Genomic DNA, 22,791 nt, shown 5'->3' on the forward strand with positions numbered 1-22,791 from the left:
ATGTTCAGCTTGAGGAAGTGACACCAGACTTCTGGTGAAGTAGGTGTGTGGTTTCCTTCTGCCGGTAAACCCTGGCTCTGTTCTCTGGGCACCTGCCTTCCCATGTCAGAGCCCTTGGGCAAGAAAATTAACTACATGTGTAGAGGTTGCTTGTTGAACATGGAATTGAAGCAAAGGAAGCTATAGATATACACAGTTTTTTGCCTTTATTCTCCTTTTTTCTCACTTTCCTTGGTAGAAGCGCCTTACCCTCATGATGCACATCACAATAAGCTTTCCCTGACGTCATTATGGCTCCCAAGTTCCCTGCCTGGGCGTAGACCTGGCACGCACTGCTCTTACAGTACAGGAGAGGACTGTCCACCCGCCTCTGATGGAGCGCAGCCCCACATCAGCGTCTGCCTCCTGTGCAGCTGCCTGGTGAAAGACAGTGTTTGCTTTCACGTACAGGAGATGAAAAATGGGGCAGTTTCCAAGTGTGTCTTCATCACCTTTTGCAAATTGGGCCTCAGAGTCTGATTCTAGGCTTTCCAGTGTGTCCATCCCACTGTTAGAATTCATGGCAGATCCTGTGTTCTCACATGAAGGAGATTTGGGGGTAAGAACGGGGTTGTAACGGCCATTTTTAACCATCACTTGGAAACATGGAGAAATGGGATAGCAGATTCTTCCACTTGTTATCTTCTACAAAGAAGAATATTATGTTACTTCTTCATGAATTTTGTCTAGAATGTTCGTAGATTTATTCTTCCAACCGGACATCTCCTTGGGTATCAGAGACGTGTGCTTGTTTTTATGTGGAAATAGGAGTAAGTGACTTCCTTCTGCTCTTCCAGATCGGGATCACCCTGCAGCCTGTGGCGCTTCACAAGGACGTGTATGCATCGGTGGTAGAGGACATGATTTTAAAGGTGGGTGCCTGCTGGCAGCAGAAGGGCCGTGAGCTGCCATCAGGGGCTGGAGCGCTGAGGGGCCAGCCGGGCAGGACGGTCTGGATCCCAGGCTGCTCTGAGTAAGGGACAAGGACAAAGGGAACAGAGATGACAGGTTGTAAGATTTCTCATCTTATTGAGGCTTAAAGTTTTTTCTTTTTTTCTTCTGATTTTTTTTAATTATTGCTACAAACAAACTATATATAAAATAAACAAAGTTCTACTGTATAGCACAGGGAACTACATTGAATATCCTGATTTTTAAATGAACTAAATTATATGTTCCTCTGAGTGTCAAAGCATCTGCAAGATTTTCTGTGCTAATGTCACCTAACGATATTTTTTAATGACATTTCAAGTGCTTTTTAAGTAGCCGGAGGTGCGAGTCAGTGTTCTTAGTGCATTAGGAGGTGACAAAGCCTTGGGCTTTTGTCACATGTCACAACAACAGAGAAACAACCACAGGTGTCTCATCTCCCTTGGTGAGAGGATGACAAGACCAGGTTCCTTAGCTGGCCAATCCCCTCCAGGAGCAGAGATGCCTCACAGATAACCCTCCCTTGTTCTCCTTAAAATAGAGTCTGATTAATGAAGATTAGCCCCGTTCCTGATTTCTCAGAATCACGGCCTCTGTCATGGGCTGTTATTTGTGGTTATTGGGACCTTTAATTTTCTTTTAAGGACTTTTTTTTTTAACATTTTTTATGGATTTATAATCATTTTACAGTGTTGTGTCTTTTAAGGACTTTTGATTGTTAGATATAGTTGTTTCTAAAGTTTAGGGGATGGGCTGGGGTTGGCTGCATCCCTTCTTGCCAGCAGGCAGATGACCGTTTTAGGAGTAACAGCATCCTCTCTTGTAGGCTACGGAGCAGCTGGTCAGTGACATCCTCAGACAGGCTTTGGCAGTTGGATACCAGGCAGCATCTCACAACAGGTACCATTATCTCTGTAGTTGGCAGTATCAGACCAACAGATATTTCCTAACAATTCAGTTGCCCATCAAGATGTTTCATATGTAAATCAAGGTAGTAGGACATGGAGGTGTCAGTATTTGGGACAGTCTCAGAGCCAGATAGACTCAGGGGTCTGCTTGGTCGTTCTGAGAGAATCTTTTGGTTGTGAGCATTCAGCTTTCCCATAGGTCTGTGTCTTCCCTGTCTCTACTGCACAGACACAATTCAGTAGGACTCTGATATGTTACAGGGTTGAATAAATACCAGCTCTTTGTAACTGAAGATAATAGCAGTGTCCATTTCGTGTCAGGCTCGGGGCCAGGCATCACATATATTACCTGATTTGTTTTTCATCGCAGAATTCTTACTCCCTTTTGAGAAATGGGAAGCCAGGCTTTGAAAGGTAATCTTGCCTGGCTTTCCCAGCAGTTTCATGATAGAATATAGATTTAAACTTGGGTCTCACTGCTCTAAAGCCTGCAGGCTCACCACTGCTCTTTGCAGCCTCTCTGTCATTGACTGGGACACTGAATTTTATTCTTTTCCTGGGCCCTAAAAGAATGATAGGCAGGCCTTTGTTCTGCATCCTGGCATTCCTTTCAAAGGAAACAAGCTTATTTTATTCCATTGTGCTTACAGGCTGTCATAAATGTATAAAATTGTAACAAAATACCCGGGGACCTGAAGAGACCTTAATGAAAGGAATATTATGTCAGACTTCACAGGAATGTAACACATCAGGCAGTTAAGAGAGGTCTTTACAAAAAGAGGGGAACAAAGGAGTTCCAGTAATGCTGCTTATCATCCTGCTTGAAACCCAGGAGTGGGCTGAGTTCCTCTTTGGCACCTGCTCGCCTCCATGGTCCCGACCATGGAGACACACAGTGACTTGAGTGCTTTTGATAAGAACATTTAACATCACACTTGCCCTGGCAGAACTCCATCTCCCGTCTTTCCAAGAGACAGGAAATGTGGTCCCTGAGCTCTCTGGTGCTTTGACTCAGTATTCAGTTGGCTAAGACTGAATTATAGCAACACCATTCTGCTGTGCTGTCCAACTTTACTTCCTCTTTTCTCAATCCTTAGAGCCTTTTTTTTTTTCATAATCATTCAGCCGACTTCTCAAAATCCATCTCATACCTGTGAGTGGGAAGTCAGAGTTGACCCTAAATAGGGCTGACTGTGAAGAGGGTAGGCCACGTCTTCACCAGAGTCAAAGGAATTAATGGGAAAGGAGAGAGAGCTGGAGAGGGAGAATATGCACCTGGCCGCTCCCCACCCCGAGACTGGCCCTGAACCACGCCTTGCACTCATCATTATCCCCTTCTATACGACCTGTGCACAGGATGGTCCATTTGATAAGTTAATTAAATTGTTCAGATACTTGAGTGATTTAGTCCTAACATCTTTGTTTTTTGGACCAGGATTCCCAAAGAAATTACCGTGAGTAATATTCACCAGGCCATTTGCAACATTCCTTTTCTGGACTTCCTCACAAATAAACACATGGGGATACTGAATGAAGATCAGTGACCGGAATGAAGATGCCCCTGGGAGAGCAGGGCTCAAAGCTGTATCCGAAACCATGAACTGTGATGACTTTTCTGTTCGGGGGAGGAGGTCATTTTCTGTGTGCCTCAGAATCTCATGGCTACGAAAACATTGTCTCCACCTAATGACACCAGAGTGTTTGGTCCCAGATCGAATCCCTTTAGGACAGAAGTTTGTTTCCTGATTCTGGAGTGAAGCCGTGAGTGGATGCGTGCTCTGTCAGCTTGCAGTTGTTCACTCTCCGCACAGGCTCCATCAGAGTGTGAGTGGGATCAGGCCTTATTTATAAGCCTTTCTCTCCTCTGGCTGTCTTCCAAGGGGCACCTTGGGCCCAAGTCTCCCTCTAGGAGGCAGTAAATGAGTCTGGCAGGCTAGAGATTTTACCCATTCTGTGGGCTGAGGTTACAGGCACCCCAGCAGTTACCCTGGTAACACCTAGAGCAGGGTTGGACTTCAGCACTTGGCAGTGGCCATGGTTGGGAGGGTCTGCACTCAGCACACGTGAGTTGGCTCAGGAAACAGTGATGCTGCGTGGAAGACACAAAAGCCTGTGGGGAATTGCAAAGTGAACAATTCTTTTTTCATGGAGCATAGGAGCATTACTACATTCAGGCTCAGAGCATTGTCAAGGGATGGACAGATCCCAGCGCAAGTCAGATTTGACTACAACCAAGAAGCTCTTAATATTAGTTAGTAACAGACAACACCCTCAAATCCCAGGCACTTGGCAGACTCAAGCTAGCTTTTAGTGTGTGCCGGGCAGAGAGCTGGTTCCACACCGGTTGTGTGGTCTGCAGGAGCTCCTGCTGCTGACTCTGTGGTGAGTGGCTGGTGGGGAGCCCCTGGGACAGTTTGTTCTGTCAGTGGACTTGGTGTCCTGTTCTTCTCTTCAAGTTTTTCCCAAGAAGAAAAGTGTTTCGGACAAACACTTGTGAGTGCCTTAAAGGTAGAGAAATGACTACCAAAGCCAAGAGAAGGGATGTGAGTGCTCGGAAGCGGTGAGAACAGATTGTGTCATAAGCAGAGCCCCTCTTGGTGAGAAGGAGAAGTGGATAGAAGGAAGGGTAGCAGTGCCCTGCGTGATGTTGTTTCATTAAGGATCCTCTACCCCAACCTTCCTGACATCATCTGTGTGGAGGTATTTATTCTGTTAGGAATCTGCTCCAAGAAAATTTCAAGCCTGTGAGTCAGAGTCAAACTTATCCAAGCAACATAATTCATGTCTTCATGAGTCCTCTTGATATCTGAGTCAGGAAAAGGCAAGGAAGCAACTACAAGAGACCTGCCCTTTTTATTCAGCATCTGAGGATTGCAGGTGCAGAAGGAAATCTCTTCAGTAAGGCATAGGGCATGCCCTGGATTAGGAAGAAAATAGTCTAGTAGTAAAGGGTCAGATATTCTCCAAACAAGGTTAATGGGTAAGTGTATAGATTCATTCAGCATGGATGGTGACTCAGATCTACAGGGTAGAAGATTTGATCCAAACAACAACAGCTTCATTTATTACAGGTATGAAAGCCTCAAGAAATTATCTTTTTGCAAAATAAATAGTAAATGATTTAACAGTCCCATATGTTAATGTTTCAAATGTATTTGTATCATAACATGTAATATAACTGTAACAAAAATATCTACAATAAATCTTTCAGTATTTATGATGGGTTTTCTTGAGTTTGGAGCACTAAACTTTGGCAGGGTTTTTCTTACATTAGGTCAGAAAGAGCTGAGAGGGGGCAAAGGTATAGCTGTTTGTGTATTTAAGTGAATGCTTCCACTTCTTTCCAAAAAGAACTTGCAGCCACATAAGATAAAGGGTTACAGTTACATGAAAATCTGAAAAAAAAAATTGGAAGATACATATTGGCCCTGGCCATAGTGATTTCTGACAGCTTGGGGCAAAGGAAAACTAACTGAGCTCAGAGCCTCCTCGAAGCCAGGACAGAGGAGCATCTCCTTCTGTCTAACCAAGAACACACTAGTTTGTCTGACAAGATAAAATGGGTCTGTGCTAAGGTCTGAAAGAAGTTACTCCTGTGATACAGTCCTGCTGTGACCATCTGCTATCACAATGGCTAAAAAATTACAGATGGTGCAGAAACATTTCAGAAATGACCACTTTTTACATCCACCCTTGCTAAGAACTAAAGGCTTTGAAAGCTTTGGTTCTTCAAAGGTAAGAAGTTCTGCGGGGAGGAAGCCCTGTGATACAATCCAAGTATGTAGCTTTCTTGGGACCAGACTTGTTTTAGTGGCAACCTTTAGAGAGTTGAATGGTCTGGAGGAAGGAGAAGAAGGGCATTGTTTAGGTCCCCTTCCTGAATGTTACTTGTGTCAGCCACGGTTTTGACAAGAGCCACAGGATGGACAGTTAAGGATAGTGTCACAGGCAGTAACTTAACTGGGGAATCCCTCTTACTGACTGAAGGAGCCTGTGTGCATGGGGCCAGTGGAGATGACCCTGCTCAGAGGGTAAGGTCCCCCGCTTGCCCAGCGTGGGCTGCAGGGCCAGGGTTCTCTCAAAACTGCTTTTTAGCATTTGGCCTAAAATCCTGGAGTTAACTACAGGTATGAAAGTATTAATATTTGTAATTTTTTTTTTCTGGGTTTGAGTCACCACAGAACAGAGAGAGGCAGGACCTCAGTCTGACTGACCACGGAGGAAAGGACCCAGGGGCTTCCCTCTGCCTGGGCCTTGTGACCGAGGCAGCCACTGGCAGTGCTAACTTTGGTTATAGAATAATTATAATAATTATATTAAACTCTTTCTTTTGACTGAAATTAGCTAACAGATTAAGCTGCATTTTTAAAAACTTTAGAGTTAATACAAAAATGCTTATTATATAGAAACTTTAGCAAAAACTGTAAGGTGTAAAAAAATTTTAAATTACTAATAATTCCCCAGGCTCAAAGGTAATCACTATTAACATTGCAGTGCATTTCTGTCTTTGTGTGTGTGTTGTGTATGACTTCGATAAGTTGTAACCACGTGGTTGGGGCTTTTACTTACCTCAGTTGCTTCTTTAGGCCACTCCAGTAACACCATGATAAGGCCTTATTAAGACCTGGAGTGAGTGGGAAGGTTTCTTCTTCAGAATCCAGATCTATTAATTAATGAAGTCTAGTAAGGAAGGCGGTTGGGGTGTTTGTGAAAAGCTGTCCATTCTGGTGCGTTCCAAAAAGGTTCTTGGGCACGCAGTATACCTTCCAGGAGGTCAAGCCTGTCATGGGCAGTGGGTGCTGCCACCGCCGCTGCAGGGCCACACTGCCAGGCCAGGGCAGCCTGCTCATCTCATCTGAGGTGCAGCAGAGCTGAGTGGTCTGGTCTGAGTGGTAAACGAATGAGTGGGCCTCCGGGCAGCTTTGAGGAGGGAAGGGCACCTCTGGCTGTGTGGTATGACACAGGCAGGGGCTACTGAGAGGGCCCAAAGCTGTAGATGAGCACAAAGCCGGCTCCCAAGGGAAGGGGTGCTTGGGCAGGAAAGAATTACAGCAGCTGTGCTTTGTTGGCCATTTACTGTAGTCAGCACCCTGCACATAAACCACAAATTCTCTTAGCAGGTTGGGGGGTATTACCCTCCCTTTGCAGATACAGAAACAGAAGCTTAAACTTCTGCCAGCTAGTGAGTGGAGAAGCCAAGATTTGAGCCCAAGACTAGCTTCAAGGACAGCCATTTCACCGTAGGCACCCCAGGGCCCGACAGGGTACAGGTAAGTGTGAAAGAGGGGAGTTGGGGGGGTTCCGTGAAATCTACACAGGACCGCAGTGCAACTGCAGCCAGAGTGAGAGTTCTCAGATCTGTGAGCCTCCAAGGGAAATAGCAGTAGCCATGACACATTACAGTCCTGTTCCCAAGAGGAGGACAAAGGAAGACATGAGAAGGCACTCAGTTTGTAATTAATTTAAAGAAATAACAAATTTAAACAGTACATATTTGCATTTTAGTAAAAACTGAGATTGTACAGTTAATCTGTTTGCTTCTCACGGAATGCCCAGCAGGCCGCCTCTTTTCTCTTAGAAACATCTAACATGCAAACCCATTGTCTGAAATAATAGAACCCTTTGTGTAACCATATGGTTTTGCTTTTCCCTTTAAAATGATTCTCTCAGACCATTTCCTTTGCTGGAATGAGGGGAAGGGCTGTGCCTGCCGGAGCTAGGAGCTAGCACCTCTGAGGGGACAGCCCCCTCACAGCCTGAGCTGGTTCTAAAACCCAAATGCCACCTCTTGTGGCTTAAGTAAATGCTCACCAGCCTAAGCCCCGTGTGGGCTGGAGGGAGATAAAGACCCAAAGGGGAGTCCTTGGAGTTTCCTTAGCAAAAACTGTCCTAAGCTTGTGCCTCTCATCTCCAAAAAGGACAGAGAGTCCTTCAAATGTTTCGAGGGCTTCTGTGCAAAGAGGGGCCCAGGCTTGTTCCCAGTGGCTGCACTGGCTGGAATTTGCTGAGAAAGTCAGGAGAGGGCCTTCCAAAGACAAAATGAGCTGCCGCCTCAACAGGTAGTGAGCTCCCTGCAATGAGATGACATTTTAAGGTCTTTCAGGGAATCAGGCTCTTGTCACCTTTCCCCAAAAAAGCTCCCAGTTCTTGGCCAGTGTGTACAGTAGTTCCCTTCTAGTCATCAGCATGTTAAGGGAACAAAACTGGAGTTAGTAATACAATGTGGGGCTCAGAAACCCACCTCAAGGTAAATGTCATTCAGTACTTCACTGATCCCAAGAAATGTTTTGTTAAAACAAGGGTCATCTTGGCCATAAAGAACTTACATCTCTCAAACTGAAACCCTATGATTGACATTCTGCTCCTTTGGGAAACATCCTGGTTACTCAGCATCATCATGAGTCACATGCAGGTGATAACCTAAGATTTCTTCTACAACCTGAATGTGTGGGGCCGTTTGCGGGAATATCCAAGGACGTTACCTTGGGTCACCATAGGTTATAAAATGATCATGAAGCCTGGGAAAACCACAAGGACGTTACTGGATCTTTCAGGGACCTGTTATGGCCATATTCCTTAGCCCCCAGGGACCAGTCCGGTTCATAGTAGAGTAGATCAAGTTCCTCAGATTTAAAAACGAGTGGCCAAAGGAGGCAATTAAAAAAAGATCCGAAGCCTCCCACACACGTCTTGAGGTGGAAGAGGGAGTTGGGGCCCAGAGTTGAGCGGGTTGGTGCCGTGTCCCTTTGTGCCTCTGTTCTGCCCGCACCTTAGGAGTGGGGTCCTGGGCTGAGAAAGGAGAACCCTTCCCACTTCTCTGACAGCAGGGAGCTGTCTGGTCCTGAGATCTCACCCCAGTCCCTGGACAGAAGTGGGTTCTGATCTCCTCTCGGTGGGCAGTCACACGTTGAGGATCCGGGGAGCTGAGGCCTGAAAGATGGCTGAGGGGTTAGGGGCGAATTTCTTCACCTCAGGGACCTGAAAAATGAAATGTGGCCATGTATCAGTGGGCCTTTTCCTCTACTTCCACCGCCCCCCCCCATCCTTTTGCTCCGAGAGTTGGGACTGCTGCCCTGAAGGGTCCAAGGCGGGGGCATCCACGGCGAGCAGAGTCACTGCATTACATCAGGGCTCATGGACCTTCTGTTCTGCTCCCTGAGCCTTTGGGTAGAACCAGGAAGCTGAATGGCTCCCACCTCCCATCTCCTCTCCTCTCTCACACAAATGCCAGGGATTTGGAAGGCCCATCACTAGTGCTCGGTGGTGAAGGGCAAGATTAGGGTTTAGGAGGGGAAAAGACATCTTGCTCCCCAGTTCATCCAGCACTAGGGGGACACACACCTGGCTAATGACAAATCACCTTGGTTTTCTGTTTGTGAGGGACAGCCAGGGGACAACCACTGTCCCTGCCATGCCATCCTACACCATCTGAATCTGACTCCTAGTGCCTAACCTGGATGAGAGGCCTCTGTCCTCACACCCCTGCAGCCAGGCGCCCAGCCCCTTGCCCTGCAGCACCAGCTTCGGGCTGACCTGGAAGCCGGCCCCAGGGCTGCCATCCCATCCGGAGCTATGGGTTGTGATGACTCTGGCAGGTTTCACCTTTGTGGATCTTGATGGCTTCACTCCAGTCCAGGCCTGGAATTCCTGTCTGAAACAGAGGACACGTCACAACCTTGCACAGGGTTGGCCATCCCTTCCCCTGACCCCTTGGGACGCAGTCCCTGCCCTGTGCTTCTGGGACTGTTCCTGCCTGGCCAGTGGTCACTGCTGAGAGCCTCCTTCCTCCCCTTACAAGGGCAGAAGTAGCAGAGGAAGTGCACTCCCCAGACAGACCCCGTTCCCAGTAACACGGGTCTGTAGCTGAGCCGCCCTTTGCTTCCAAGAGCCCCACCGTGAGGTCCCTCACCCCGACCCCACAGGAGGTAGGAGTGGAAACTTCCTCCCGAGGAGCAACAGGCACAGGCTGAGCGGTGAGTGAGTAGACAGCTGTCAGCAACCAGATCTTACTCGTGCCTAACTGCAAGCACCTGGCATGTGCTAGGCCTCAGAGACAGCACATTCCAGTGCTGGCTGTGGTCTCCAGGCCACTTCAAGGGGCCCTAGAGGGCCAAGACCAGTGAAGGTCGCTTGCCTCCAGCCCACTTCACTGGTGGCTCTTATATCCAGAGGTGCCGGCCTGGATGGTGCACAGCACAGTCCTCCATACCCGGTGACGACCGAGGAGGAAAAATGGGGCTCAGTGTTATGTTTACTTTTTAATAATTTGTCTTATTAACTCCTGCAAAAGACTAAACTGTAGTGATCATCTCAAGAAATCTACAAGATGGCCCTCTGTGTGCTCTTTTGATGAAGACTTAATAACTCTAAACAAAGAAGGCCTACTTTAATTCTGTCAACTCCCCTACTAAACAGTGAGTTCAGGAAGGCAGAGACCTCCTGTGCCCATAGGAGCCCCTGGCCAAGGTGCTGTTCTGTGGAAAAGTGTCCGGCTGGCCAGAGGCAGCACCCACGTGTGGGCTGGGTCTGTGCCTATTTCATCCCATCCACCCTTGAGGTCAACAAAGCTGCCTTTTCTCCTTGGCAGCAGCCCAGCTGGGCACCACTGGGCAGGCCACGTGTGCAGAGAACAGCTGTGTCTGTCCGTGGACAGCACTTGGGTGCCAGGAGGCAAACTGGGCCAGAGCCCTATCAGATAATTTTTGCTTCTGAAGCTGCAAGATTTCAAAGACCAGCTGCCCAAGCCATCTGCTGCTCTGTTTCTCCTGGGGAGGCCAGTCCTCCCCTGGGCCTGCCCTTCTGTTCCCAAACTGAGCTGAGCCTTAGGCCTGGCAGCCCAAGCCTACTGCCCCAGGGTGGCTGCAGGGGTCCCAGAGCAGGAAGCGACCAGGGCTGGGGGCTCCAGCACAGCCTGTGGCTGCTCCTGGGGCGAGGCTGCTGCTGGAGCCCAGGTGAGAGCAGGGCCTGCAGTGAGAATGGAGAAGGGACACTGAAGATAGAATTGGCATGGCCTGGTGACCGCCCAGATGAGGATTGGCTCTGGCTGAGGAGAGAGTAAAAGTACAGGACTAGCTGGGTCCACTGTGCCTCCCCTCACCAAGCAGATTCCACCATCATCCACCTCGTGTGAGCCTCAGCTGGACGCTGAGCCCAGACTGAGGATCCCAAAGCCTGGGTTCTCAGCCCAGCACAGCCTCAATTAAATCCCTTAACTTCTCTGGGCATCCAGTTGGGCACTTGGAAAAGTGGGAGTCAGGTCTGGCACTTTGCCTGTTAGTTCTTTATCTGACCCATCCAGAAAGGAAAGAGATGACTGAGGAAGGAGCTCTTCCAGAAGTGAGTGGAGCTGGAACCTGGGCCAGGGGTGCTCACACACACACACAGAATTCTGGAGGGGAGGCTCTGGAGGAGCCGGTCAGGAGGAATGACCCAGGCTGGCAGTGGGCAGGATCCACTGCCCATCTGGCCAAGCAAGTGAGGCAAGTCAGTTCTCACCTGGAGACCAGGGGTCTGGAGAGGACCTGCTGGGGTGGAGAGGAGTAGCCACAAGTACTGCTATTTTTGGGTTCTCTGGATCTGTTCATTGTCTTTGCTTTGTGAATTTCTTAAACAAACAGTTTGCTTAGGTATTGTGCATCTTGCAGGAAGGCAGATGGGATGGAGTTGCTCATGCCAGTAGTAGAGCTGGGGGGTGGAGGGTCCCAGAGGTCAGCTGGTGTGGTGCTGGGGGAGCCAAGTTCAGCAGTGGTCCTGCGTCTCTGCCAGGTGACCCATCTGCTTTACAGATGAGGAAAGGGTCAGAGGGGCCAAGTGACCCACCAGGTTTATACATCAGGAACTAAGAGCCCCATTGAGTCGCAACTCTTATTAGTACTTTTCCACCACTGCAGGACACAGGTCAAGAAGCTACCTGATTCAGAGGAGGCAGCAACTTAGGGAGCGATAACCTATTGGGGGCACAAACTTGGTCTCTGAGGCAAGACATACTTGGGTTCCACTCTGCTTTGCATGACCCTGTCCCAGCTGCTCAAGTTCCTCATCCATAGAATGGGAACAGCAAGAACTGAACTGATTCCAGAGGGTTGTTGTAAAGTCTTGGGGAGATGATCCTTGGGAAGTCCTAAGCCTGGTGCGTGCTAAGCAGAGAGTAATAACTAGTACCTTTAGTATCACTGGAGCTGGGAGGATTCAGCAGGATGTTCAAACCCACCATCTGCTCAACAAGGGTGAGGGGCTGCTTTTAAAAACCCAGCCTTTGCTTGGACACTCCAGGTGAGCAGGAGCTTAGCACTGCATGAGGCTCACCCACTGCAGTCAATTCTAATTATTAGAAAGTGTTTCCTTCCCTGAGCTGAAGCTATCTCCCTGCAAGCTCTGCCCCTTGTCCACTCCTGGCACCTGGATCATCAGCCATTTGAAGCCGCTGCACACCCAGGACCTCTGGCCTTCCAGGCCCATCACCATTCAGCCCTTCCAGCTGGTTCAGGGACCCCGTCATGCAGCAGTCAGTACTGTCCACTGCCTGGCTAGGGCCCCAGCGCTGCGGCTCAGTGCCTGCCCTGCGCCTGACATCCCCATCTGTGTTTCTGCAGCTCAGCTTGAACACGTGTCCCTGAACACAAGACCCAGCCTGCAACAGCCCCTCCCCACTGAGTTCTTAAAACCTGCATGGCTGTCTCTGGGGAGATGAGATGTTCTACATATCTTGATTATGGTGGTGATGCCCAGGTGTATATAAAAGTCATCCAGCTATATACACTTACAATGGATGAATTTTCCTGGATGGAAATTATACCTCAATACAGTTGGCTTTAAAAGTAATAAAACTGAAGGGGAAATTTCATACCTTTTGGCCCTTTAATTTTAGTATAAATGCCTACCTGTGGAATTATGATATAAGCAAAGATTCAGCTACAAAAATGCTTATCATAGAAGTTATTTTTTAAGCACTGATTCAAAAAAGTAGAGCGAAAAGCCACTCAGTCTCCTTCCATCCTAGCAGCATCCGTAACTCCTTCCCCTTCTTCCACTCCCTAAAGGTTACCATTTTCTCACACATCCATCCAGAGTCATGCTATGCTTATTTGAGCAGACATGTATATATTAATAACCCCTTTAAAAACACCCATAGTAGCAGATACACTGTTCTGCATCTTTTTTGACAAGTACCTATGGAAGATCCTCTATTATAATCAGTACATTCTGGGCTTCCCAGTAGCCCATCCTACAGCAGAGCTATAATTAACCAGTCCCCACATCAGTAGGACAGTCAGACTGTTTCCATTTTCTGCTGTACAGTGTTGACACATCTTATACTCCTTAGCTCCCACCCCCAAGAATATCTGTAGGGATAATTCCTGCAAGTGAAATAACTAGATCAAAGGAACAGTAAATAGCCCCAAGTTAGAAATACCTTAAATAGTCAATGATATGAGTAGGTTAATATTTGGACATACATATCAATATACGGATAAATGTGTATTAATAAGAAAATACTGCACGTTCATTAAAATTGGTGCTGTAAAAGAACATCTAGTAACATCCACAATACATGGGAGAAAAAAATCGTGTATAGTAAGAATCTAACCATCTAAGAATTATAAATGGATATGCACTTAAATGCATATTAAGGATTAGAAAGAACTACCAGTTTGGGGTAGGATTAAGGGCACACTCATTTTCTATGTTGTAATTTCCGGGTTTTTTTTTTTCTTTACAGTGAGTATGTATCACTGTTATAGTAAGAGAAAGGGAGAAAGCCTTCAGTTGTTCAGGGGCAGAGCCCAGGAGGGGTGTGTGGGTGGGGAGGATCCATGGACCTGTTCTCAGTGAAAGCCACATCAGTTACCCTCACTCAGTAAGATCCTAAGGGGACCACCCACTCAGAAGCCTTGCATTTGGTCCTCACTGCCAGTGTCCCTACAAAGGGCACTGGCCAGAGGGAGCTCGGGCAGTTGGCCTCTGCTCACCCCTCCTATGGCTAGGTCCACTTGGTAGAAGGTAAAGGGGAAGAGAAGTAAATTTTAACTCAGTCTAAGGCAGCCTTTCTGACATGATTATCCTAGAGGGGAGCGGGCTGAGTGAGGTAGTGAACTTCCTGTCAAGGAGATGCTAGCTCACTCCCAGTCTGGTCAGGGAACAACGAAAGAGACAGGAGACGCCTGCAGTGCCAGGGACCAAAAGGGATGACCTCCGAAGCTGCCTGCACCTCTCCAAGTCGTGTGGGATGGGGGCTCCAGGAGCCTCCTCTCTCCCTCCCACCCTGGACCTCTTAGCTCCCGAGCTGTCTCGCGGACCACAGGGTCTGGGTAGGATGCCCTCCCCTGCCCCCAGCCCTGTACCTGTACGATGTGGTCACTGCTGTAGCTGCGCCTGAGTCGCCGATGGGGAGCACGTAGACCCCCCGGCTCGGGGGTGCGGGGGGCTTGACCCTGCGGCCACCCGCCCCTGGCCGGCGCCCCTGCGTTGCTTCTCTGGGCCCGGGGGGCGCCGTCCACACGCCGAAGTCCCGCTGGTACTGAGTGAGCGGCACGTCCCGGCCAGGGTCCCGGGCGCCTGCGGGGGACGGGCCCCTGCGCGAAGCGGCGCCACCTGGGCCGGGCTCCTCACTCTCGAGGTCCGAGTAGTTGTGCAGGGTCAGCGGCACAGCCACGTCGGAGCGGTCCAGCTGGTTCCAGCGCCGCGCCAGGCAGCAGAGGCGGCTGATGCAGGGCCACGCCATGCCGGCCCGGCGCCCGCCGCTCTCGGCTCCCGCGCTCGGGGCCGCGCCGCCCCCGCCCCTGTCCCGCCCCCGCGGCCCTCCCCGCGCTGCCACAGCTCCGCCCCCTGGCCTGGGGGGTTGGCCATCCAGGAGCCTGAGGGCTCGGTGACAGCCCCGCGAGGCCAGGGCCGCGTGCGCATGGCTGGAGCGGGGCACCAGGGGAAAAGGACGCGGCCGGAGGGGTGCAGAAATGGGGCGGGGCGGGGGAGGGAGACGACTAAGACCTCCTGAAGGCATTTACAAGTATCCAACTTGAAGAATGTCTCATCGTTTAATCCCAAATTCTCTAAATGTTAAAATAAATTGGACCTGGCTTGGCAGAGGCCGAGGGCGGGGTAACGACAATTCCTAGCTGATCGCCCTCGGCCAGCACAGTGCTGCAGCCGGCCTCCCGGAGGGTCTGTGTGGCCCCGCGGACAGGGGCTAAATCGGCCGTGGCTGCTGGATCTGTGCTAGGCTGCACCGCGGGGCTTGCGGGCACAGTGGGGAGAAGCATCGATGAGGGAATAACAGGGAAGATTTGACAGTGCTTCCCAGAGGTGTTTGAATCAGCCTTTATGATGCTCAATTTGTGACAACCCATTTAGCTTCCATTGAGAACTGGCGTTAGCCTTCAATTGACATTTCCTGGGGTCTAAAATCCCTAATTTTAAAGCATGGCCACAAGACTTGATTTGGCTTTATAAGGCTTCCAGAAATCTTTGGCCGCTAGATTGTAAAAGTTCCCCCTTCTGTGCAGAGCTAAATATGGGTAATCCTTCAGGCTAAAGGTCAGTCTGTTTAATGCATAGCAGGGTATCCAACAACTCCCTGGCCACATTCAAAAAGTGTCCTGAATATCTGACACAAGCCCTCAGTATGCACTGCAGACCAATTACTAACACCACTGTTGAAACAGCATTAATACCGAGCACTCCATCTCAGGCATACATTTGGATGCTATTCAGCCTGCACCTCACAGACGAGGACTGCAGCACAGCCCTGGCCAGACAGTATAGATTCCTCTCCCAAACCACTGCCTGTCTTAGCTCGAAGTCACAGCAAAATGACACAACAGTCCCAAAGTGGCAGTTCAGGTGCCTTGGCTAGGCCATGGCCCAAGAGGCAGCAGAAGAGGGGCTGTGCATACTGTGAAGATACTGGGAGATTACACACCTGCTCAGGGTAAGCTGCCTTTGTGTGACCTCCATGCACTAGGGCCTCGGTCCAGCCACCCGGGAGGTTGGTGACTGAAACACTCCATCCTGCAGGAAAAAAGAGCAGCTCTTCTTGTCTTGGTTTCTTTATTCATTAAACAACAAAGAGCTCTTAAACTAAGTACCTGGAAGAATGTAGGTTGCCTTCAGGAGGTTTACAGTGCAGTGAAAACCAGCATAATAGAACTGCATAAAGCAACAGCAGAAAAGAGGGCCAGGGGCTGGGCTTGCTGCTTGTAGTGAGGGAGGGCAGCTGGGTTGGGTGGGGTCATGGGCTAAGGGTTCAGCCAGAAGCAGCAGAGGCTGGACCCACAAAGCCCTCAGTAGTCACACTGGGAGCTTAAAAGTTTTTCATAGGCAACAACAGGAAATGACTAAAGTGTTTTTGGCACTCTGTGGCCATATGGAGAAGCACAAGGACGTTTTAGAGAGCAGCTGGAGAACAGTCTTGAGTCCAGGTTAGAGACAAGGGACTGAACTAAGGCACAGGCACTGGGAGTGGAGAGACAGGGATGGATTCTAGACATGAGATGAGAGAGGGAAATCTAGACTAGCCCCAGGCTGGCTGAGGGCTTGAGGCAGGAGTGATATGTGATGTGCCTGTGCAGTGGGGTCCCAGCACCTGGAACTATGCCTGACACACAGTAGACACACGTACTGAGTGAGAGATGCAGATACTCAGTGGGTCCAGCACTCAGAAGACATCCTCATAGAGACAACTGAAGCCACAGGAAGTGGAGAGACGAGACAGCTAAGGGTACACTCCAGGGACCCCACACTTCAGAAGACAGTGGAGTGGAGGGGGCACAGGCTGAGGCACACGAGCCAGGAACAGCCTTGGGGTGATCACGTGTCAGCAAAGAAGCCAAGATGAGAAAGTAACATAAACCCAGAGGGCAAACAGGAGAGTAGGTTCAATTGCCAAGGCTGTGGACAGTTAGGCTTGTGCTTCTGGAGCTGCGAGCTGACCTCCCAAGGCCTCTTACAGGGAAACTGGTAGGTACTTAACCTTCTAAACATTCCTTTCCTAACTATCACAAAGCAGGGAGAAGACGCGGGGAGAGTACAGCTCAGTGGTAGAGTGTGTGCTTAGCATGCATGAGGTCCTGGGTTCAATCCCCAGTACCTCCATTAAACAAATAAATCAATAAACCTAATTACCTCCCCCACAAAACAAACAAACAAAAAACAAAAAAAAAAGAGGTAAAACAAAAAAACAAATCAAGGAGATAAGACATGTCTTCACTGCCTATTTTCCTGGTCTGCCCACAGAAGACATGTATTTCATTTTGGACTCCATGTGGAATGTCCATATGATCTCAGCCTCCCATTCCATCTCTGAAAAACACTTCTTGTCTCATCTTTAAGTCACAGGGTTGTTAGCTTAACTACATACTCAGAAATGTCAAAGCACAGCAGTGTGACCTTGGGCAGTTCCCACACACGACCACCTGGGTTCCTTACCAGCAAATTGAAGGGCGAGTTAAAAACAAAATTTTCTCTCCTTTAAGTGGCAGTTTAGAATAGACTCCTCTGCCTCGTAAGAATGACTTGTATTGAGGGGGTGGGTACAGCTCAGTGGTAGAGTGCGTGGTTAGCATGCACGAGGTCCTGGGTTCAATCCTTAGTACCTCCATTTAAAAAAAAAAAAGAATGATTGGTACTTCACAGTAGAGAAGGGTCAGGCTTGGTGGAAAAAAGATGAAGAACCACCACATCCTGGACAATACCATGTGCTGGGTACAAGTGCCATTCAGCTCTCAGCATCGTGAGAGGCGGCATGGCTCCCTCTTCTGGTCACAAAGCCCGGCCCTCTCCAGCACAAGGTGCAAAATCTACGATAAACTTTTGAGGTCACCAAAAGCTCTCCCATAAATCCTTTCAAGAAAAACTTAAATTCTCAAGTTGCATTTCCTAGAAATAATTTTCAATCACGAGGACAAGTGAGTTCACTACCATGAAGCTATGATGATGACCACTGTCTGCTACTTCATAAGACGTTCCACTCCAAAGAATGTAATTTTCCAACATAAGATGCTATTAGGCTCAGATTCAAGTCTGAATTTATCCAAGATACTTCCTTCTAATTCTTAATTTAGCTATAATTTTAACCTAGAAAGCAAAACCTAAAAATAACTTTTTGTATGTGCCACTCACTGCCAGAAAACATTACCTACCTTTCTTGGGAAAATTTAGATAATACTGCAGCTGTTATTTCAGACCATGCCAGAGAGAAGATGCTCTTAACTTTTACCTGTCAACCAAGCAAGGAAAGGGGAAAGTAAGTAAGAGTAAATATTTAGCAGAGGTGCTGAAGACCAACGTACAGACACAACCAACTCCGAGTTCCAATCCGACCTTTCCATGGGCACGCATGTCAGGTTCAGGGCTCAAACTGTGTTAAATGGAAAAGCAAACAGCAACAGTCCAGGGCAGCATTAGTGCTCTTCAAAGAGACATATACCCTCTGTTTACAAACTAGAGATATAAACCTTTATTTCACAACTTTGTCATAATTCACTTTCTAATGAGATGTGTACTGGGGACATAGTTTAAAATATTGGGAAAGCTAGATGCTGGGTGTCTTCCAGGCAGAACAAAGATGTGGTCACTCCAGGGCCAACGAGTTCCTGGGGCTTCAGGCAGCATGGACCAGATGCACCAGTGTTGTCCAACCCCAGTTTTACTTAGAACCACCTCCTTTTTTGGGGCCGTTAGTCCTCATTTCATGCCAGATTTTCACTAGAGGCTCCCTGTTCTTCCAAATGAGTTCATGACCGTAAGTAATATACCATCTGGGGAAAAGAAAAACAAACCAGGTCCAACACTCAGTGTGACATACAAATGGCAAGAACCATGATGATACAAGCTGACATTTTAAAAACTGAATGCCACTGTCATTTTCTATCTAGTGTATTAAAATAGATGATTAATTTACTATGGATCAATGAATTACCTTTAACATATAAAATACATAAAAGATGGAAGTAGGATGGGACCATGCATGACCACTATGAAAAGTGTAAGCACTTCACACACACTACTTTTAATTCACCACAGCCCTGCAAGGTGAGTATCACTTTTCCCATTTACAACCATTGAGAAAGCCAAGTCTGAGAAAGTCATCTGCCCAAGGTGCTAACAGCTTCTAAGTGGTCAGTCAAGCATTCACCTGCAGATCAGGCCAATTCTAAGCCTAGACTCTCTTTATTATTTTAAGTGTAAGGAAGGTCAGAATTAGAATTTACTAATTAGATGGCTATAAAAATTTAAATGCCTTTCATCACCTTCCACCAGGCTACACAAAAGGGAGTCCACTGATCCAAATTCTGCCCACCTATTAAAATTCAGCTCCAGTCCCCATGCTGCTGTTAAACAATGCCTGAAAGCAGCCGGAAGCAATGTGCTGAGGAAGCTGAAGCACTCAGAGGGTCAGTAACCTAACTTGCTCGGCTGCACAGCTAGGAATCACCTGACCTGAGACTAGAACCCAAATCTAACTCTGTAACCTGTGCTCTATCCCCTGCATTGTACTTCGGCATCTAGGGAGTGTCTGCTGAAATTGAGGAACATGCAGGGAGGAACAGATGAGAAGCTCACAGCCCAGGGTCTGCACGACCAGGCGCTCTGCCTGAGGGCAGCACAGGCTGCAGGTGGAACTTGGGTACCTGCCTCCTCTCCCAGGCTGGGGGATCATCCCTGGGGGACAGGGGACTGATTCAGAATGGCTACTATTAAAAGCTTTTCTTACTGAAACCTTTATTTTTACCCTGGTTTCCCCAAACAGATGTCATATTCCCTGAGGCAGAAACCAGATTTTGTTGATCTTTCCATCTCAGACACTGACTGAAAAAATGCTCTATTCAACTTACCTGGTATCAGAATTACAGTTTGTTTTAACCATTTTTTAAAATGTTCTGGGCATTTTTTTTTTAATTACAAAGGACTTGACTTGTACTTGACTTGAATCTTAATACTCACTAAATACAGTTTAAATTTACTCATGAAAATACAGTCACCATTAAAATTTTTTAAAAATAATCAGTAAATTCACAGAAAGAAAAAAGACATTTAAAAAAGATTAATTAACAAGCATGTAACAAGATTCATTTGGGCTTAGACTGAAGTTCTCCAGTGAACTTAGAACAAGAGAAAGAGGAACACCCTAAGATTCAAATGCAATTGTAAAACTCTCACAAGAAATGAAACACTTGTCAGGAATTCTCCATTAATAAAGTGTCTTCTCAAATCTTTTTAACCTACTTATTTAAAGCAAAGAGTCAACTACTTTAATCTTACAAGTACACTGGTTTGATTATACTCATATAAGTTCAAATATCATTGATCATTTGGTTAAATTAAAATTAGGAAACTATTTCAAAATGACTACTTTCTGAGGTTATCTTTTTTTTGGTAGCAGCCTCACAGTCTAGTGTTCAGTCTGAAACTTCGGCTCTGCAATGACTTGCTGTGTGACCTTGGATGAGTTTCCATCTTTAAGGAGTTTCCTTTCAGTAAACTAGAATCTCTCACAGGATTTTAAGAGTATTAAATTAGTCCTTAGCTTAGGCACACAGCAAATATTCAATATATATTAGCAATCATTATTGTAGTAGCAGTACAAGGTGAAGACCATAACATCTGGTCAGGGACATAAAGTCAAGGAAATGTGCTGAGGTTACTAATGGATCTTTACCATTAGTAAAGATTCTAAATCAACATTAAAGAGGTTAGAAAAGATGAATTCTGGATATGATCAAGATCTAGTAAATGAAAGGAGCTGAAATTAGAAACAGCAAAGAGAAAGGATTCCTCTGCCTTTCGGATACTGAACTTTAAAATGCATTTGATCTGATTTTCAGAACGGAAAAAGGTCATCTAATTATAGTTGGAAAGAATAAAAAAACTGCTGGAGAAAAGATCCTTTAAGTATGCACGGAAGGAGCCAGGTAAATTTAGAGTTCATAAAACAGAGCCCCTTTTCGTAAGATTTTATGTCTCTTATACTGTAATACCAGGTCAGTTTCTACTATTTATAATGTGCTGATGTTAAAGCTAGAACTCACATGCTATTCTTTAATCATCACTGAAATTATAAATGGCATAATGGCATTTTAGTTCCACCGCCTACTGGGCAAAACTGCTCCACTTAGAATAGATTTTTCTACTTTTTTTTGTTTAATTAAAAAGCTAAGTTTTCCCATTGTCATGGAATAAAGTAAAAAACCAAGTAAGGACAAAAGGCAACATTTATGCAAGAAAAGACAGGCCATCAGAGACCAGCACATCAGACAACAGCTCTGCTGAAGAGACTCTCATGGTCAGATAGACTTCAGGAGTCCTAAGGAAGTTCTGTGACAGTCACTACTGCACTACTATGTTTCAGGCAAAAGTCCATTGCCTGAAACACAAATGGGAGATCTTGTAACCACAATGCAATTGTAATCACTATAGGGTGACGGGCTGGAAGGGTCTAGATCTGGGTTTAAATCTCTGCTCTGAGAGGGTGGGGGATATAGCTCAGTGGTAGAGCATATGCTTGGCATGCACGAGGTCCTGGGTTCAATCCCCAGTGCCTCTGTTAAGGGGAAAAAATGAAATAAAAATTTAAAAAATCTTTGCTCTGCTACTTAAGAGCTGTTTGGCCTGGGGAAGGTCATGTCTAAAGCCTGTTCCCATCAGTAAAACAGAGATAATAATATAACGTGAGGTAACTAGCTCAGCGCCTGCTATATAAGATGCTCAGTAAGTCATCAACATCACTTTATGATCCCTGGCTGCTACTCCAGTCACTACCTGCCCACTCACTGCAGGCAGAGGAATGACTCCACCCAGTCAGCATGCCTGCCCAGCACTGGAGAGACGGAGGTCAGAGGTAGCGGCATAGGGACTAGGAAGGGGAGAGGTGGCTTGAAAGTAGGGTAAGGAGTGTAGCACAGACCAGGGGCCTGGGGAACAGACTCCAAGAAAGACAAGGAATTGTGACAGGTCAGGAGATGGGGTGACTTGAGGTTAAGCGTAGGATAAAGGCACAGATGGTCTCTCTCTACAAATGACTGAGGCAGGGGCGGGGCCAACAGTCTCACATCCCACCTCACATGGCAGAGCTGAGCAAGACCAAAGCAAACCATGTTAAGGTTTCCTTGCCCTCCCGACTCCACCTGCCCCTGCCCCTCTCACAGAACTAACTGCCTTACTCTGCCTTCCTCAAGGGTGCGGAGAGGAATATGACCAGAGAAAGCACCGTAACAATCAGTTACACTCAAACTTACATTCCAAAGAGAGCTCCCCCAAGATGTGCCGCATGATCAAAAAATTTCCATCCCAGGATCATTCCTGCTGTATCCATGGCAATAATGGCTTTTAGGGCCTGAAAAACAGCAAAAGAGAATAGAACTGGTACAACTTTTATTTCTTCAGCATTGATACTTCTGATTTAAGAGCAAGAATTCAGTCAACGTAAAAATATCACCATTGTCCCCAGCACTTCACTTCATAAAAATACTCACATTCCCTGCCGTGAACGTGAACATTGGAAGGAAAATAATGGCGAGCCTCCCTTCTGGGATCTTAGTGCAGACAGCTGCAAGGACGGTCATGATTGCGCCAGACTGCAAATGAACACACTGGTGAAAATGTGAAACTCTCAATGTGCAACTGCTCTGTGACTATAACGTCTAAAGTAGCAATACTTTTCCCAGAAAGTTTGTAAGTCACAAATTTCTAGGTGAGCACAAAGCTTAAAAACTTTCAGTTACTAATGAACAAAATATCAGGCAAAGGGGTTCCACATCCACGACACCTGGGAAGCACCAAACTACAAGCAGTACCAACCAGCATGTCAGTGCATGATGAACTTTAGGGCAGTTATGCATGTCATGTGCATATTTTGCTTAATGACTAAAAAAGAACTTCTCAAACCTCAAAGCTCCTCCAGAAAGTGAACATGAATTTGCCC

The 22,791-nt window shown here is 47.2% G+C and overlaps 3 protein-coding genes across 10 annotated transcripts in view; 1 reads left to right on the forward strand and 2 right to left on the reverse strand.

The window, feature by feature from the left end:
- Positions 1-5,094, forward strand: part of YEATS2 (YEATS domain containing 2) — a 92,187-nt gene extending 87,093 nt beyond the window's left edge. For all 3 annotated transcript variants that reach the window (XM_072961975.1, XM_072961992.1, XM_072961983.1), the window contains exons 29-31: positions 837-911; positions 1,796-1,869; positions 3,313-5,094. In XM_072961975.1, the coding sequence (XP_072818076.1) occupies positions 837-911; positions 1,796-1,869; positions 3,313-3,421 (258 nt within the window). In that variant the 3' untranslated portion in view covers positions 3,422-5,094. The remainder of the gene's footprint in view (positions 1-836; positions 912-1,795; positions 1,870-3,312) is intronic.
- On the reverse strand, positions 211-14,668 carry MAP6D1 (MAP6 domain containing 1). Of its 6 annotated transcripts, XR_012072988.1 has the most exons (5): positions 14,219-14,668; positions 9,411-9,528; positions 8,731-8,855; positions 6,447-6,540; positions 211-1,008 (listed from the first exon to the last, which is right to left on the reverse strand). XR_012072988.1 is itself a non-coding variant. In XM_072962024.1 (4 exons), the coding sequence occupies exons 1-3, from the start codon at positions 14,596-14,598 to the stop codon at positions 8,778-8,780; spliced, it is 576 nt and encodes a 191-aa protein (XP_072818125.1). In that variant the 5' UTR covers positions 14,599-14,668; the 3' UTR covers positions 211-1,008; positions 8,731-8,777. The 6 variants fall into 6 exon arrangements, 4 of the variants coding, with proteins under 4 accessions (XP_072818125.1, XP_072818121.1, XP_031538038.1 ...); XM_072962024.1 differs by lacking the exon at positions 6,447-6,540; XM_072962020.1 differs by lacking the exon at positions 211-1,008 and having other exon boundaries at positions 6,343-6,540.
- A 3,635-nt stretch (positions 14,669-18,303) lies between these two features.
- PARL (presenilin associated rhomboid like) overlaps positions 18,304-22,791 on the reverse strand; it is a 41,839-nt gene continuing 37,351 nt past the window's right edge. Inside the window, exons 8-10 of the mRNA XM_006201057.3 lie at positions 22,343-22,444; positions 22,106-22,203; positions 18,304-18,628 (exon numbers count right to left, since the gene is read on the reverse strand). Coding sequence (XP_006201119.1) covers positions 18,517-18,628; positions 22,106-22,203; positions 22,343-22,444 — 312 coding nt within the window. The 3' untranslated portion in view covers positions 18,304-18,516. The remainder of the gene's footprint in view (positions 18,629-22,105; positions 22,204-22,342; positions 22,445-22,791) is intronic.

This window comes from Vicugna pacos, chromosome 1 (genome assembly GCF_048564905.1).
Source record: "Vicugna pacos chromosome 1, VicPac4, whole genome shotgun sequence".
In the NCBI taxonomy this organism is placed as follows: Eukaryota; Metazoa; Chordata; class Mammalia; order Artiodactyla; family Camelidae; genus Vicugna; species Vicugna pacos.

Coding starts and splice junctions, on each gene's coding strand:
- MAP6D1 (XM_072962024.1), bottom strand. CDS start 14,598: ATGGCGTGGCCCTGCATCAGCCGCCTCTGCTGCCTGGCGCGGCGCTGG. Junction 9,529..14,218: donor GCAGTGACCACATCGTACAG/GTACAGGGCTGG, acceptor CCTCTGTTTCAG/ACAGGAATTCCAGGCCTGGA. Junction 8,856..9,410: donor GCCCTGGGGCCGGCTTCCAG/GTCAGCCCGAAG, acceptor TTCATTTTTCAG/GTCCCTGAGGTGAAGAAATT.